The sequence below is a fragment of the Anopheles darlingi genome, chromosome 2 (genome assembly GCF_943734745.1).
Source record: "Anopheles darlingi chromosome 2, idAnoDarlMG_H_01, whole genome shotgun sequence".
Lineage (NCBI taxonomy): Eukaryota > Metazoa > Arthropoda > Insecta > Diptera > Culicidae > Anopheles > Anopheles darlingi.
This window is the reverse complement of record NC_064874.1, coordinates 82196153-82211674: the sequence shown is the minus strand read 5'-3', so window position 1 is coordinate 82211674 and position 15522 is coordinate 82196153. Positions and strand designations below refer to the sequence as shown.

The 15522-nt window shown below is 52.7% G+C and overlaps 1 protein-coding gene across 6 annotated transcripts in view; it reads left to right on the top strand.

Annotated features, from left to right (window-relative positions):
• The first annotated feature begins 8115 nt into the window (after positions 1–8115).
• LOC125949840 (nucleolar protein 4-like) overlaps positions 8116–15522 on the top strand; it is a 10484-nt gene continuing 3077 nt past the window's right edge. For 5 of the 6 annotated variants that reach the window (XM_049677262.1, XM_049677258.1, XM_049677261.1 and 2 more), the window contains exons 1-2: positions 8116–8249; positions 8878–8924. In XM_049677262.1, coding sequence (XP_049533219.1) covers positions 8246–8249; positions 8878–8924 — 51 coding nt within the window. In that variant the 5' untranslated portion in view covers positions 8116–8245. Of the gene's footprint in view, positions 8290–8877; positions 8925–15522 lie in introns of all 6 variants that reach the window. The other variant, XM_049677260.1, reaches the window with a different exon arrangement.

The following is a 15522-nucleotide window of genomic DNA, read 5'->3' as shown; positions in this document are numbered from 1 at the left end:
GGACCGCCGCACCCCAAAGGACGACGTTGGCGACGGTGACGATGATGATGACGACGAGCGGAGAAGCGGAGGAGCGGAGGAGAGAGAGAGAGGGAGAAGCGCGGGCGCGGACTCGATTTTATCGAAACCGCCGCATCCGCCGCTGCGCTCGTTGCCTGCCTGCCAGCATGCCGGGGGTTTTCCTGCTAACCCACGTCGTCGTCGTCGTCGTCGTCGTCGCCACCGCGCCGCGCCTGTCTGCCCAACCCTTCGGGGACATCATACCGCCCGTGTATGTGTGTGCGTGTGTGTGTGTGCTGCCAGCACTGGCAGGCTGATGGTTCGTCCGGGGGTGACGGTGGTGGTGGTGGTGGTGGTGGTGGTGGTGGTGGTGGTGGTGGTGGTGGTGGTGGTGGTGGTGGTGGTGGTGGTGGTGGTGGTGGTGGAGGTGGGTTCGTCGAGTTTCCATCCCCTGGCCCACGAGCGGTGCGTGAGGGATTAGAGAAAAATGGAGAAAAGGTGGTTGGTTTGGAATGGGTTGAGCTGGTGGTGGTGGTGTATCCTTTGGCGCGTTTTTACCCAGCGCAACCACCCACAGTGGGCAACCCCCTCCCCGGCGAGCACCCCAAAAGGGGGAAAGGGGTGGTACGACCACGACGACGACGACGACGACGCATCACAGCGCGATCGGTCGGTGGTACTCTCCTGCCCACGGGTTTTCGGGGACCGTGGCCAGGACCTTCTTTGGAGTGCCGGAGTAAAAATGAACGGAACGGACAAAAAAACAAAAAGCAGAAAGAAGCGAACTCATTTTCCAGCGACCGGCCCGCGGCCTCCACCCAGTATGCCAGCTGCTTTTCTCAGGTGGAAATTCGGTTCGGTTTTTCGGGGAGGGTAAGCGAGGATTGAAAGTTAGTAAATGTTTTTAAACACTGCAGAACAGTGGCTCCTAACTGGAGAAACATGATATAAAATGTTGAAAAGGGTAATAGAATCGCTAAGAAGTGGGTAATGTAGGGGTTAGTACATTGCAAAAGGTTAATACGGCTGATAAATTGACTAAAACAATCCTAAAGGGCTAGAAAATTGCAAGAAAACAAAACAAGAAACGTTTAAATATGAAAACAGCAACAAAAACTGCATTACCAGTCAACGAAACTTCGCTTTCATCACATTAAACCTCACCAAACAGTTGTTAGCGGAACGATTAACGACGGCTACATATTTCAAGAACCCGTTTGCAAGTGCAATAACTGCAGCTCACTGTATTTCATTAATTATCTCGAATATAATTAAAGGTTTTTTTTTTATAAATGTTTTTTAAACCTTACACCAAACGAGCTAAATACTTTTCTCTCGAGCACTTTTCGAGGAAAGCAACGAACACAGCAGCAGCAGCAGCAGCAGCAGCAACCGTGGTACCAGGCAGCAGCTTCCGTTTTATCTTCCTTCTCCTACTCCGACCGTTTTTTTTTTTTTCTTCTTTCCTCCTCCCCGTTCGCGTTCGTCTGTCCTGCGGCGACGGTGTACGGTGCCAACCGACGGCCGACGACAGGACGCCGGGAACCACCGCGTTCCTTTCCTTAGGATTCCTTGTGCTCATCAGCACCGTTCGCTCCCAACAGCAGCAGCAACAGCAGCAGCAGCAGCGAGTGGACCTAGTCAGTACGGGACTGGCTCCGGTGGTGGTTCAGGACCAGGACCAGGACCAGGTCCTGGTCCCCGTGGCCAGAGACAGAGACAAGAACGAAAGGGGTTTTGGAACGAAAGTGGGAAAAAAAAGGTGGAACGTCGTTGGTGGCTCTCTGGCTCGTAGCTCCTAGTTCCTGAGCAGAGTGGGTGGATGAGAGGGTGAATGGGTGGTGGCTATCTGTTCATACTACTACTTTCCTCCATTCCAAACGGCACCAACGGCAGCTCTCGTGTCGTGTGCTCGTCGTGGGGGTGGGTGGCAGATCCGGTGGTCCAACATCTCCTCCTCGGTCGGTCGGTCGGTGGCCATAGCATCCTGCCATAGCGCATTCACCTCCACTCCTCTACCCACACACCCGAGAGAGAAAGATGGGGAGCTGGAAAATGGGGACGACTACGCGTAGCTTGAGAAATAATAATAATAAAAAAAGGAAAAACCCACCCCAGCTCAAGGGGGAGGGGGGGGGCTGGAGCGGTGCAAATGAAACAGCCAACGGGAGATGATGCCAGGACCACCCCCATCTCATCCCATCCCATCCCACCACCCCATCCCCCTCCACCAACACATGTCAAAACGTCGGCCAAAAAAAACAAGGTACGGGAGGAAAATGGGGGAGGGGGGAGCAGCGATGGCGACGGCGACAAGGACGACGACGACGACGTTTCCGTTCCAATCCTCGGGACGGAACGTCCGTAGGAGCGAACGGTTAGACGCAGGGGATGTGAGGGGCGGGGGGAGGGGGGATGAAGGTCCTTTGATAAGGGAGAGTGGCGGCAAAAATCTGGGGGAAAGGAAGGGAAGGAGAAAGAAGAAGTGTGGAGAGAGAGAGAACAGCAGCAATGGAGAACAAAAACGAAACGGAAAATAACGGAAAAACCTTTTTCCGCCCGTCAGGACGCGCAAAGGGGGGGGTGGGAAAGCGGTGCGGAGGTGACGGGGAAGCGAGACGGAGACCAGTGCCTGTGTATGTGTGTGTGTGTGTTGATGAGAAGTAGAAGCAGTAGCAGCAGTAGCAGCAGCAGGAGAAGGTAGGATGTGGAGAAAAAAGTTCCGTTTTATCCCCACCCACCCCTTCGTGCTTCTCCACCGTTCGTCCTTTCTTCCCATCCCATCAGGAACGTGGGAGGTGGGGGTTGATACCGAGGACCGGGTCCTTCCTTCTCCATCTCTCCGGCTCCGGCTTCCATCCCCGCGCGGTGGGTGGTATGTTCGGTAGCCCTCCCTCTATTTCTGTCTCTCTCTCTCTCACACACACACACCCCGTGGCGTAAAAGAAAATTCGCAAAACTCACCCCCCCCCCCCCCCCCCATTCGCTGCCACAACCACTGCCGCTGCCGCCGCTGCTGCTGCTACGATGCTGGAGTAATACTTTTCATTTTCGGCTTCAGCCTTACCCCCAAACGTCTCCTTCCCCCCCCCCAAAAATCCCACCCCCGTCACGGGCTCTGGCATCTCCGGAGGCAGGGGTGGGTCGGTCGTCCGATATGTCCGCCTCCTCTCTCTCTCTCCTTCTTCTGCTCCTCTTCTCTGCTCGCATGTCCTTGAGCGGAGCAATGAACGGAAAAAACGCCCGATCCCGGGAACGGAACCCTCGTCCCCCCCCCCCCCCCCCCCCCACACACACAAAAACCATCCCCACCCACCCACCCCGGGGGGTGGCATAAGTAAGGTAGGAACGCAAACGGAGCAACAACAAAAAAAACATAAAGCGAAAAGAGAAAGCGACACCGAATCAACGGAGGAGGCTATGGGGAAAAGTGGAAAAGGAAGGACGACCGGGAAGGTTTCCTGGAAACGCTTGGCAACGGCACAGGGAGGGAGAGAGAGAGAGCGCACACGGAAAGGGAGAGAGAACGAGAAGGCGAGAGTCCCCGCACCGTAGCCAGCGCCGTTCACACGGAGTACACACTTTCTCCGCACCCTAAACTCTACCGGATCCGGATCCACGGATCCGAGACAAGAAGGCACCCTTTTCGCGCATCGGAGGGGTGCACGGCACGGCACGGCACCCAACCACCCAGGGCACATTGTATGTCCTCCTCCTCCACGACTCCTCCGAGGAATGCTTTTGGAACGTTTCGTTTGGCCGTGTTTGTTGGTTGCCTGTTTGGTGCTGGCCTGCGCTTCGTCGCGATCAACCCCCCCGGTTTTGGTTCACGTGGACACACACACACACACATACGCACACAGTAGCCCCGCTCAGTCGCACGACAAGCGGACGGTGTGCTCCGTGGTACAACTTTTACCTCGACCAAGGACCAGGAGGTGGTCCATCCGCAGCAGCAGTAGTAGTAGTATCGAAGCATCTCATCTTTCGCATCCCGAACGTAGTGTGCCGTGGATTGGATGGATGGATTGGTTGGTTGGTTGGTTGGACGAGGCAGGCGGCCTACTCTTCTTCTTCTTCTTCTTCCGGACAGTACAGGACGAGGGTTGCTTTGCTTCGTGTTTTTGTTTTTCTTCATTTCGAGGCCAAACCAACGCAACTCATGAAGAAGTAGAAGAAGTAGAAACCGTAGAAAAGATACCGAAGACGAAGACGAACTCCTGGCGGTGCTGCTGATGGCCAGTAGCAGCACGAGCACGAGTATCGTGTTTTGTTCATCCGAAAAATAGCACAACAGCACACCCGTCCCTGCATCAGCAGCAGCACCAAAGCAACCCCCCCGCGGTGGTTATGGTCACGCCGGAGACTTCTCGGACGAAGAACCTTGTCTGGATGTCTTGGTGGATGGTGGACTTGGTGGGCAAGAGAGTGCGGTTGCGGTGGAAATTTGGGAGTTTTTCAACTTTTCACAACACCCCCCCACACCCCGATTGCACGGTCCACAGGGTGTTCTTCCTCCTCCTTCTCCTTCGAAGCGTTCCTCTTCGCTTCGTCGTCGTCGTCGTCGTTCGGTAGCGGCGTCACTCTTAATCTTAGCTCTCTGCTGCTGCTGCGGAGAGGTTGCTTCGATGGTAACATGAATTAGGAATGAGGAGCGCTCCTTCGCGACGTCTCCACGTCGATGATTCGTTTGCTCGGTTTGCTTCGATCTTCGCTCGCTCGTTCGTCGATGCCAAAAACACGCGAAGGAAGGAACGGAGCGCGGAATGCGGACGCGTAAAACAAAGCCACTGGCTCCAGGGTGGCCAAGGGGAAGGAGGAAGCGTGACTAGATGGGCAGAAACGGAAGACAGGAATGGGGGATAGACGGTACGGGGGGGGTGAGGATTTTTATATAATATTGAACCGATAATGGCGGAGTTTATCGGGATGCCGGTTATGGACGCGGCGAGTGGAGCGAATATTGGAAATATCTCTCGTCGCCTGGTATCCTCGTCCTTGCTTCTCGTCATCATCCTCATCATCCTCATCATCATCATCATCTGACCGTACCTTCTTCTCCGTGCCAACGCGAAGTCATCGTGGACCATCGCTACTACAGCACCGATGGCAGCATCTCACACGACTGTCCGTTTCAGTTTCAGCGACTCACTCACGGAGTACCTGCGAAATGCTGGCCGTTTCTGGTAGATGACCGAAAAGGCGCTTCGTTTCTCTTGTTCCTCATTTTATATTATTGGAACCGTATTCAGGGGGAACGCCTCCTGATTGTCTAGGATAAAATGGGAGACTCCCGAGACACTTTACTTGCAGCCAACTCAAGTGTTTTAAGGGACTTCAATTAGTACAAACTCCTGCCATATCTATACTAGAAAGTATGCAACAGAAATGCAAGAAGAATAGCAAAGAATACCTTTTGGAATTCTGGTTGATATCCGGAGTGCATACTCATCGCAAAGGTATATATACTTCAAGTCTTTGGAGTACTTGGAATTGTCCTATTCCAGTAACTAGCCGGCTATCTGTTCCTGTTCGACAGAAGTCTGTACCTCATTCGGTAATCCGTTTTATTATCTTGTCAACATTAACCGAAATAGACTTATAAACAAGACAAGTGTCGATTGTCTTAGAAGTTTCCAATTTTAAACAATGCATCAATTAGTACGATTTTGTAAGTCCATTCCGCAACCATGTCTATACTTTCAGGTGTCCAACTTAAAAAATGATACCCGAAGTACTTTGAACTCTTGAATCCTTCTCGATGTACTCTAACTATTGTAGACTTCATGTTTTTTGTCGTTCAGTTGAGATACAAGTGATCAGCGGACTATAGCTGTTCCACACAAATCTATACCTTAGTCGTTTATCCTTTTCTGATCTCATGGTATCATTAACTCAAACAGATTTGTCATATCATGGCAGATATTTTAATTTCCCAATTAATTACTTTATATCCTGACTTCTGTACCAACAATACTTGATCATATCTATATAGAGCGGCTAATTGTCACAAAAACTTGGCTGTTCTTAAGGTCATTTCTCACAGTCGCTTCCCAACGTCACTTTACACTCCATATACCTCTCTTGGACATGAACTACGCCGTTAAACTGACCAATCTTATTGACTAAAGGGGATTCCTGATCAAACGGTGCTACTACACCGAGCGCCGCCGGGACACACACCTTGACGACAGCACTCGACGACCGTCGAATACCGTCACCAGTCGGTATTAGAAGAGCGCTTGTGAGGTGCTTCGTTAGTTTCGTTTTCGAGACGCTTCTGCTGCTGCTGCTGCTGCTGCTGCTGCTGCTGATTGGATTCCAGCGTTCCAGCGTCAACGGTTTTTGGTCGGAAAATACCATCCCGGCACGGCTCGTCGTCCTCCTCCCCTCCCCGGTCCCAATCCCGTGATCCATAGACACAACCTCCAGCGTTTGTTGGAGCCTTTTCTTTCCGAACATCGCGCAAGACGTCAACGCGTCAAGGACGACGATGAAGACGAAGACGAAGCCGAGGGAGTGACGAGGGGCTAATGAGTAAAAATGCGCGACTTCCCCCTCACTTGTGGCCTCTCTCTCTCTCTTCCTCTTTCTCTCTCTACCCGCGGTATGACATGCAAAGTGGTTCGCCGGGCGAATGGCGAAGCCTCCGAAATCAACCTCCCACGGTTATCGCTCGTCTTCCGGGAACGGGGGAGGGGGAAGGAGGGGTGAGGTGCGGTATAGAGGGTGCGTTGTTGGTGGGGGCGGTAGTAGCTGGCGTTGGCAGGAGTAATCTATTCCCAGTCCTTCCTCCCCCTCCCCCCGCTACGTCAGGCGGCAGTCGGTCCAAAACTCAAACTCGACAAACTTCAGTCGCGCCGCGGATTCCCCTCGGGATACGCCAAGCGGGAGGGGAGGGGAGGGAAGGGAGGGAGTGGTGCTCATAGGGTACACGCGAATAAGCGCGAGGAAAAGCCATCACCACCCCACCCCCATGGGTGAGTGGGTGGGTGATGGTGGTTTACTCATTCCACCTTCATCCTCTGCTGCTGCTGCTGCTGCTGCTGTCCACATGATGGCGCCGATGGTGATGGTGGGGGTGGTGATGGTGGTGGGAGGGGTTCCGCTTCGGTGGAACACAGCAAATGGGGTACGAGGTTCGCCTGCTACCCTTCCTTCCCCCTCCTCTCTCTCTCTCTCTCTCTCTCTCTCTTTTCCCGTTCTGATACCGAGCTCACCAACCAACCAACCCACCCAGTGGGTTCACTCCCTCCCACGAGTACATAGGGCCCAACCCAGTCCACCCACACCGAGGAGCGAGTGTCGTTCAACCCACCCCTCGACGGCGACGGCGACGGCGACGACGACGACGTCGACGAGCCACCCACATCCCACATCTCTTCTCATCCCACACCCGACAAACCGGGAACGCGGCGATGGTGATGGGGGTGGGGGTGGAGGGGGGTGGTGCTCGATGGGCCTGCCGACCGGGACCGGGTGGAATGGGAAGGACACCTCCCGAGATCGGGCTCAAACCCACCCACCCTTCTTTCCTCCGCATCCTCTTCATCATCGGACGGAGAGAGAGAGAGAGAGAGAGAGAGAGAGGGTCGCGAGTCCTTGGTCCTTAGCGTGCGAGGACGAGGACGGTGTGTTGGCTCCCTATCTCCTTCTCTCCCACACAATACCCCGTACACACACACACAACAGAGCAGAGTGTTCGCTCTCTCTCTCTCTCTCTCTCTCTCTCTGACGATGCTCCTTTCGGTCGATGTCCTGCTCTCCAAGCAGAGGACTAACGGTTGAAGCCGCGACCGTACCGATGGCCGTGATCAGTCGAAGGCTAGCAGTCGACGGAACGTGACGCACTATTGCCCTCTCGGAGCACTCGGAGCGAACCAATCCCCTCTCCTCGTCAGCATCATCATCAACAGTATCTTCCTCCTTCGCTAGAGTGGAACAGCGTGTCCTGTCGTACGATTCGACGTGGACTGTCAGTGACTGTCAGCTGTGAAGAGGCTTCATCTTCACCAAAAAAGAAAAAAAACCCGTCACTAAAACGTGGTCCCACTGGCCACGCGTTCGCCGTTTGTCGTGCTTATCGTGTCTGCGTTTTGTGTGTGTGTCTGTGTTATCGTGTCTGTATCAGTGCGAGTGATGCTTGTTTGTTGAGTGGCGAGGCAGACAAGTCGAAAGCGAAAGCGTGTTTAGAAAAAGTTAAAACTTAAAAAGTAACCTCCCCCCCCCCAAGTGTGTTGACCAAATGAGTGAGTTTCCGGTTGCGAGTGGTGGGAAGAAAAACCGTGGGTGGAATTTTGTTTTTTTCCTCTTACTCCTTTCCCTCTTGTTGCCTTTTAATAAAATGTGTATGTGTCACGGAAAGTTATCGTTTTAAGAAAAGAAATAAGAGAAATTAAAAAAAAAAAGAAAACGTAGAAATAAGAGCAAAATACCAAAACGAAACCAAGCGTGAACACATTTCGCATTAGCATTTCGAACGAGAGGCGATGAGTGAGACTTGTGGCTCAAGAGATGTGGCTAACGAGTGGATAACTAAACGCGCGTGCATCGTTCTTCATCTCTTCTCTGTTCTCTCTCTTCTCTGTCTTTCTTTTCACTGACTGCCCGCTGCAACTGGATCAACGTCAACGTCACGTTGTTTTGTACTTTGTTTTGATTCCTCGTCCTTTCTATTTACTCTCCCCGTTATTTCTCTCGTTATCTTCTCATCTACTTTTACTTTGCGGAATCCTTATGATTTGTGTTTGTGGTCGTCGTGTGGACAACTTTGAATACGATTGACACTCGCCATCCTTTTCTTTACTTCCGTTGTCTGTTCATCTGTTTTGCTTCCTTCACCATTTCCGCCGCTTTGTGGGTTCGTGAATCGTGCAGCGAAACGAAAAGCAGCGGCTATGTTGCACAACAACAACAATACTAAGGTAAGCATCTCGCTACAAGCCGCCAAAAGACTACCGACTGCGTTCCAGATATCCGTTTTTCCATCATCATCATCATCATGTCACGCATTCACATGCTGGTTGCGGCCATTTGCCCGTTTTTATTTTTTCCCTCGCGGTTGGTATGCTCACGCAGCATAGCACCATCGAGTTGGCTATGGAGCAGGGCAGGGCAGGGCAGGGCAGGACAGGAGGAGAGTTTTGAATATTTGATGTAATGCACCCCTCGCTGGATAGAGGAGTGACAGAAGCAGCGGCAGCAGCAGCAGGCCATTGGTAGCATGGTAGCAACCGTGCCAATGCCTCCTTGATCCTTGGGCCCCTCTCTCTCTACGCCCTACAGCTCATAACTTTTGACTTCCCATCCTCCATATCTCGCTCCCTGTCTCTCTCTCCCTCTGTCTCTCTCCTTCTGTCTCTTTACCTCTTGTTCCGTCGCTAAGCGCTGTCGTCCATTCTCTTAATTGAACCGCAATCGAATACGTCCATCACGCCCCCGCTCTCCTCTTTCACACACCTTCCCTCTCTTCATATCTCTCTCCCCCTGTCTCTCTACCTCATTGGATGGCTAGCCTGCTAGAAGGGACGCCCACCAATACGCCCCAAACCCAAAGTTTATCCCAAACCACCCCCCACCCCCCATACCACCCCCCAACCGTTGGGAGGGAAAGCTGCCAAATTTCTTGCTCACTTCCGTTCCAGAGTCCAACATCCTCCTCCTTCTCCTCAAACACCACCTTCACCACCACCACCACCATCGCCGTCTTCATCAGAAACTCATTTTCTTCATAAAAATCAACCCCACCCTCCCCCCCCATACCATCCTCCTTCTCCTCCTGTCCCTTTTCGATGCCACGTGTTCCATCATCCTTCCCTCCACCCTCTCGGTCCTTTCCAATCAAACCTCCCTTCCCCCTCCCCCCCCCCCTGGGTCGGTGCGTCAGGCGTCAGGCGACTCATCCTACTCCAGAGAGGGAGAGACAAAGTGAGAGAGAGAGAGAGAGCGGGACGAGAGGGGTGCGTGTCGGTCAGCGCCGCTTCCGAAGAAGGAATAGAGGGGATGAGGAGTGGAAGGTGGACGCTCCGGGGAGCGCCGGGACGACGCCGACGCCGTGGATTCGGCATTTTCCCTCCCTAGTTTTTCCTTCTTTTTTCTTTTTTTTTTTTGCTCCCCTCCCACTCGACCCACATCACCCCACCCACCACCGGTTCGGGACCGCTGGTATCCGCTGGAATGGAACTTTTTCATCGCCAGCCAACCCACCCACCCCCAGTGGGGTGAGGAGGAGGAAACTCGAAAGAAAGACACCAAACGAACGAACGAACGAACGGACGAAAGGACGGGCACACCAGAGCACACCGGGTACCCGGCCGGGTCGGGGGCATCCAAGCAACCAATGCTTGCTCCCCTCTCACTCTCGCTCTCGCTCCCTCTCGCTCTCACTCTCGCTCACGCTCTCCGTCGGTTGCTTGGATCTGAGCTGCCAAGGATCCATAATGGAAGAACCAACCGAGTCGGGGGGAGGGAGGGGAGGAAAAGGCTAAGGAGCGCGGATTTCGGGCGTCGGTTGACCGACGCTGACCCAGGTGCGAGAGGGAGGGAGAGAGGAAGGAAGGAGGGATGCCGGTCCCGGATCCAAGAGCGAATGGCGAGCAGCAGCAGCAGCAGCATTCCAAGAAGCGAACCGCGTTCATCCCCCATGTCATCCATCTTTTTTAATTCCTGACAGTTCTCGAGGTCTCCTCCATTGCTGCTGCTGCTGCTGCCGTTGCTGCTGCCGTAGCCAACGGTAGTGGTGGGTGGTGGGTGGGGGTGCGTTTCCTGTGGCGATGACGCTGATGAGAAAGGTAGAAGAAAGGAAGGGAGGAAGCGAGAAGCAGAGCGAGCAAAGATCTGGAAGACCGAAAACCGACTCCCGGGGTTTGTGTCGCTCCTTCTGCTGCTGCTGCTGCTGCTGCTGTTGCTGCTGTTGCTACTTCTTGGGAGAAAATGGCAACCCACCCCCCATTCCCACCCTCCCCCGAATGGAAGGATCTGGGATCCCATTTTCCCCCTTTTTTTGCCGTGGCCATTCCCTTTTCGGGGTTGACTTGCCCGGTGGGTGGCGTTGCAGGGAGTTGGGGGCGAGAAGAGGATTGGATCCTTCGAATCCGAAATGGAATGGAATGAGAGCGGGGTTGGGTTGGGTTGGGGGGGGTGGGTTCGTTCGCCTTCTTTCTTCTTCTTTTTCTGCTTCTTGTTTCCTCGGTATTTTCCTTCATCTTGGCAGCATCGAGACCAAGAAACCGAGCGCACCCTTGGATTGGGGGGAAGGTTGCTGTTCACCTCCCCAAAAATGCCACCCCTTGCACCACACCCTCCGTGCTGCTGTCTTGCGATGTAGGGCTTCTGTCCGGTCCGGTCCAGTCCAGTCCTGTGCTGTCCTTCTGTTTGGTCCAGGGTTTCGTTGCCCCGATTCCAAGTACCCGGGGCTGCCACCCTCAGTACCCCCTCCCACCTGGGTGCTTGATCTTTCGAAGGATGATGGGATGGGATTCACGATTGAGGTGAAGGAAGGGAGAGAGGATGGCCGGGATGCCAAGGATGTTGAGAATATATTTCGCTTCATCGAGCGCGGTCCTCGCTGCACACCGCTCAGGCTTCTTTAGTTTGTAGACTAGGAGCATTGGATCGAATAGGACGCTTCTCGTGCTCCTCTTACCGCTGTAATACGAGACACTGGGAGCAACGCTCTTTAAACAGTCAAATGCCTCGGCGCCTTGAAGTAGATCGCCGAGGACAGTAGCAGCAGCAATCGTCGTTAAACACTCTCGGCACTAGTCCTTCAATCAACATCTCGAATGCACGTCACCAGCAGCACCCCCCCGACGCACATTAATCATAAACCGATTAAACTTCGTTTTAAAAATTTTACAGAGAGAGAGAGAAAGAAAAAAACCCTCAAAATGGTGCAAAAACATTTTTGATAAATAAATGTCCTACTTCTCCCAGCGCGAAATGAGCTCAGCAGGCGTTCCCCCCACCAGCGATTCGCTTTCTGCTTGCAGGATAAACAAAAACAAGTGAGAGCGTGAAAGAGAGAGAGAGAGCACAGGGATGGTGGCAGCTGGCAGGCGATGATGATGGGGAGTGCCGGGATGCCGGGAGGTGGGGATGGAAAAAATTGGAAAAACATAGCACGGGCAAGAGGGGAAGTGAAAAAAAAAACCGCTGGAAAAATGGATGCCGGACCTCCCCCTTCTGCCACCATCACCAGCACTACCACCACCACCGGCAGGTCAGGTCCTGTTACAGCAGGGCATCCAAGACCAGACCCGCCACCAATCGAGGCAGGCCGGGACGTTGTTGTTGTTGTCGTCGTCGTCGTCGTCGTCGTCGTTGAGCGTCGCTTCCATATCGAAGCAGCCGTAGGTTTGGTGTGCGGTTGACAGCGCAGAATGGTGGTAGTGGAAGTGGTGGTAGAAAATTGGGAAAAGCCAGAGGAAAAATTCGGAGCCCGATGGCCCGGGGATGGGTGCGTTTCTGTGTGTCGGTGTGTCTGTGTGTGTGTGCGCACTGGTCGTTGGGTGGTGAGCATTCATCTTCTTGGCCGTCCGTCCGTCCGTTCGTGGCCTCCTGCGAGGTTTGGTTCCTTTTTTTTCCCCTCTGCTTCTGCTTCATCTTCTTTTTGCTCCTCATTTGCACCCCTTCCTTCTGTGCCATCCTGCGCCGCCTGCGATGGCCTCAAGTTCCCCAATCCAAGCACACCGAGGGTTTCCTTTTTGCCATTCGCGGTCTCTTCACTCGCGAAGCGAGCGAGCGAACGTTTTCCTCCCTTATCTACCTCCCTTATCCCACCCACCCACCCACCAGACCACCCTTCTCGTCGCTCGCACCCCGTGGATTGGGTCGGAAAATATAAAAATTAATTAATCTTAAGTCGCTCCGATGAAACACACACACACACACACACACAGACAGACGCGAGAGCAAAGCAGGCTGGGGTGGTGTAGGGGTGAAAAAGGGGATGAAACCGAGAGGGGGATGAGCGGTGGGAGGAAAAGCGGAACAAATTCTCGAAGTGGGTGGCGAAGTTTTTCCAGCTTCCTTCCCCCTTTCTCCTCTCTCTCTCTCTCCTCTCTCCCCGCCGGCGTCGCGATGATGGCGATGGTTGTGTGGCTCGAGATCCTTCTCCTCCCTACCACCTACCACCTACCACCCACCCTGGCCACCCGCCTTCTCGTTCGGTGCGCTGCTGCTCGTGGTCTGTGGCAATGTGCCTCTGAATGTGTGTGTGTGTGTGTGTGTGTGTGGCGCAGGACGCACCCTCGTTAAATGAGCGAAAGCGATGCGAAGGGAGGGAGGGGATGCTGACAAGGGGATGGGAGATGGTGAGGGCAGGGAATGGATTGAAATACTCTTCCCCTCCCCTCCCCTCTCGGCAACCACCCTCGGTGGGTGGTGGGTGTGAAGGGTTTCCGTTTCTTCGAAAACGACGACGACAACGACGCAGACGTCGACTCTGACTCTGGCTCTGGCGATGATGATGACGACGAAGAAGGCGATGGCTCCGTTCATCTTGGTATCCAGTGAACCGCGCCAAGACCAAGAGGAAGGTGGAAGGAGGAAGGGAGGTGAAGGGTATATAGGGATTCTTCTTAAAGGACTAAAGTTTCAGTGGCTTCCCCCTCCCCTTCTCCGCCTTCCCCTCACCCTTGCCTGCGTTGTCGCACTCCCGGACCGTTCTTAAAGGAATTGAGACAAAGGCGCAGAAGAAGAAGAAGAAGAAGAGAGTGAGTCCAACCAACAAGTCCCTGAAGCCAAGCGGTCCCTGAATGTAGCGCCCTCGGCCGGGGCCACAGTAGCCACTGTTCCGGAGGCGGAATCAACCCCCTTCCCACTCCACCCTTCCCCCCGGTTTGGTGTGTCCTTGTTGCGATCCATGCGTCATCCATCCATCCATCTACGCATATCCGGGACTTTGGTAAAGGCAGAGGCAGGCAGGCAGGGAGTACGGGAGTGTTTTTTCCTCTTTTTTTCTCCCTTTTCTTTTTCGTACAGTGACCGGCATAAGTAAAAGCCCATTAATCCATTTATTTCGAATATAAATTCGACATTTTCACTTAGTACAACTAGACACATTATGAAGCAGTTTTGCTGTACAACAGGGCAATGATGCTAAACATGACATAACCCCTCTCGAATGGCCTTATCAAAGCCCAGATTTTATTCGGATTGAGAGCTTGTGGGCAATTTTTGATAATAACTTCCTTAACAATGATGTTACTAACTAAAAACAAATATTTTTTGAGGCCATTCAACAAGATTGATCCACAACACTCCTGAAATCGTGTAGACGGCATGTCAAAACGCCTTTCATTTGAAATCCGGGCTAAGGGTGGACCATATTTATTGTTAAGAATGTTTCATTGTAGGTGAGCTTTTACTTTCTCTCCCACCTGTGGTGATCGACCATCTCTCACTTAAAAATTTATCAAAAAATTGTCATTAAACCGATCAAGCTCAAAGCATGTGAAAATGTACTGAGAGGAATGTTAAACCCTCAAGAAAAACACAACACTTGCCCTTCTTTACCGTGTTGACAGCCACGCAGGAAACACACGTCCAGACTACTTATGGGGAACTAGAAAAATGATTTTTTTTTATTCATCACGTATTTACTGCAGTGTTGCTTAGATCGTTGCTATACTCTTCAACATACCGATGGGAAATGATGAAATTACCGCCGAAAATCTTAAAAAACTGAAGATGGGCTTTTACTTATGCCGGTCACTGTATATCCCCACCAACACGTGAACACACTTTTGACGCCGCTACCACGCGATATCATGTCCTGGGGGTTCTGCTGACGAGTGGCGTAGGGTGGCTCTCACCCCTAGCACACCGCCCTCGGGTGCTACTGCACGCCATATTGCTTCGAGAATTTCAAATGAGTCCACCAGAAGAGCGACACGCAGCGACTGACATCATGACGATGACGACGACGACGACGACGACAACCACAATGATGATGATGATGATGAGCTGGATGGATGGGAGTTGGTGACAGACCGAGGGGTGTGTTAATGGTGCCCTTCCTTCACGAACTAACGCATATGAGTCCTCCTCAGCACCAGAAACAGAGAGGCTCACATCGCCTTCACTGTAAAGAGAAGACGCCTCGCGCGGTAATAGAACTAAATCAATTAGACGAAGAGAGAAGCTAAAGCTGCGAGAAACAATAGCACACATCTTTGAGCATTATCTCACGGAGTGGCATGTAGTGATGTCGTGTGTCTGGTCAGTTAAACCAGAAACACGAGCACAACAGACTCATTCGAACTCGGGCGGGAACAGACAAACACACAGCACAGCAGTGTTTGGGATCCGCCGTTCCGATGACGTTCGAGAGTCGAATTTATGTGGTGTCATTGTTAATGCAACTAGTGGTTCTAAGTGCGCACACCGAGGATGAGGTTTTTTCCTTCCATTCATCTCATGAGTGAATATTTCTGAAGATATAGACGTAATGCGTGGACAGCGCCGATCCATTTTACGGGTTTACGCATTAAATTAATGGAATTGTTTCATAGCTAATGT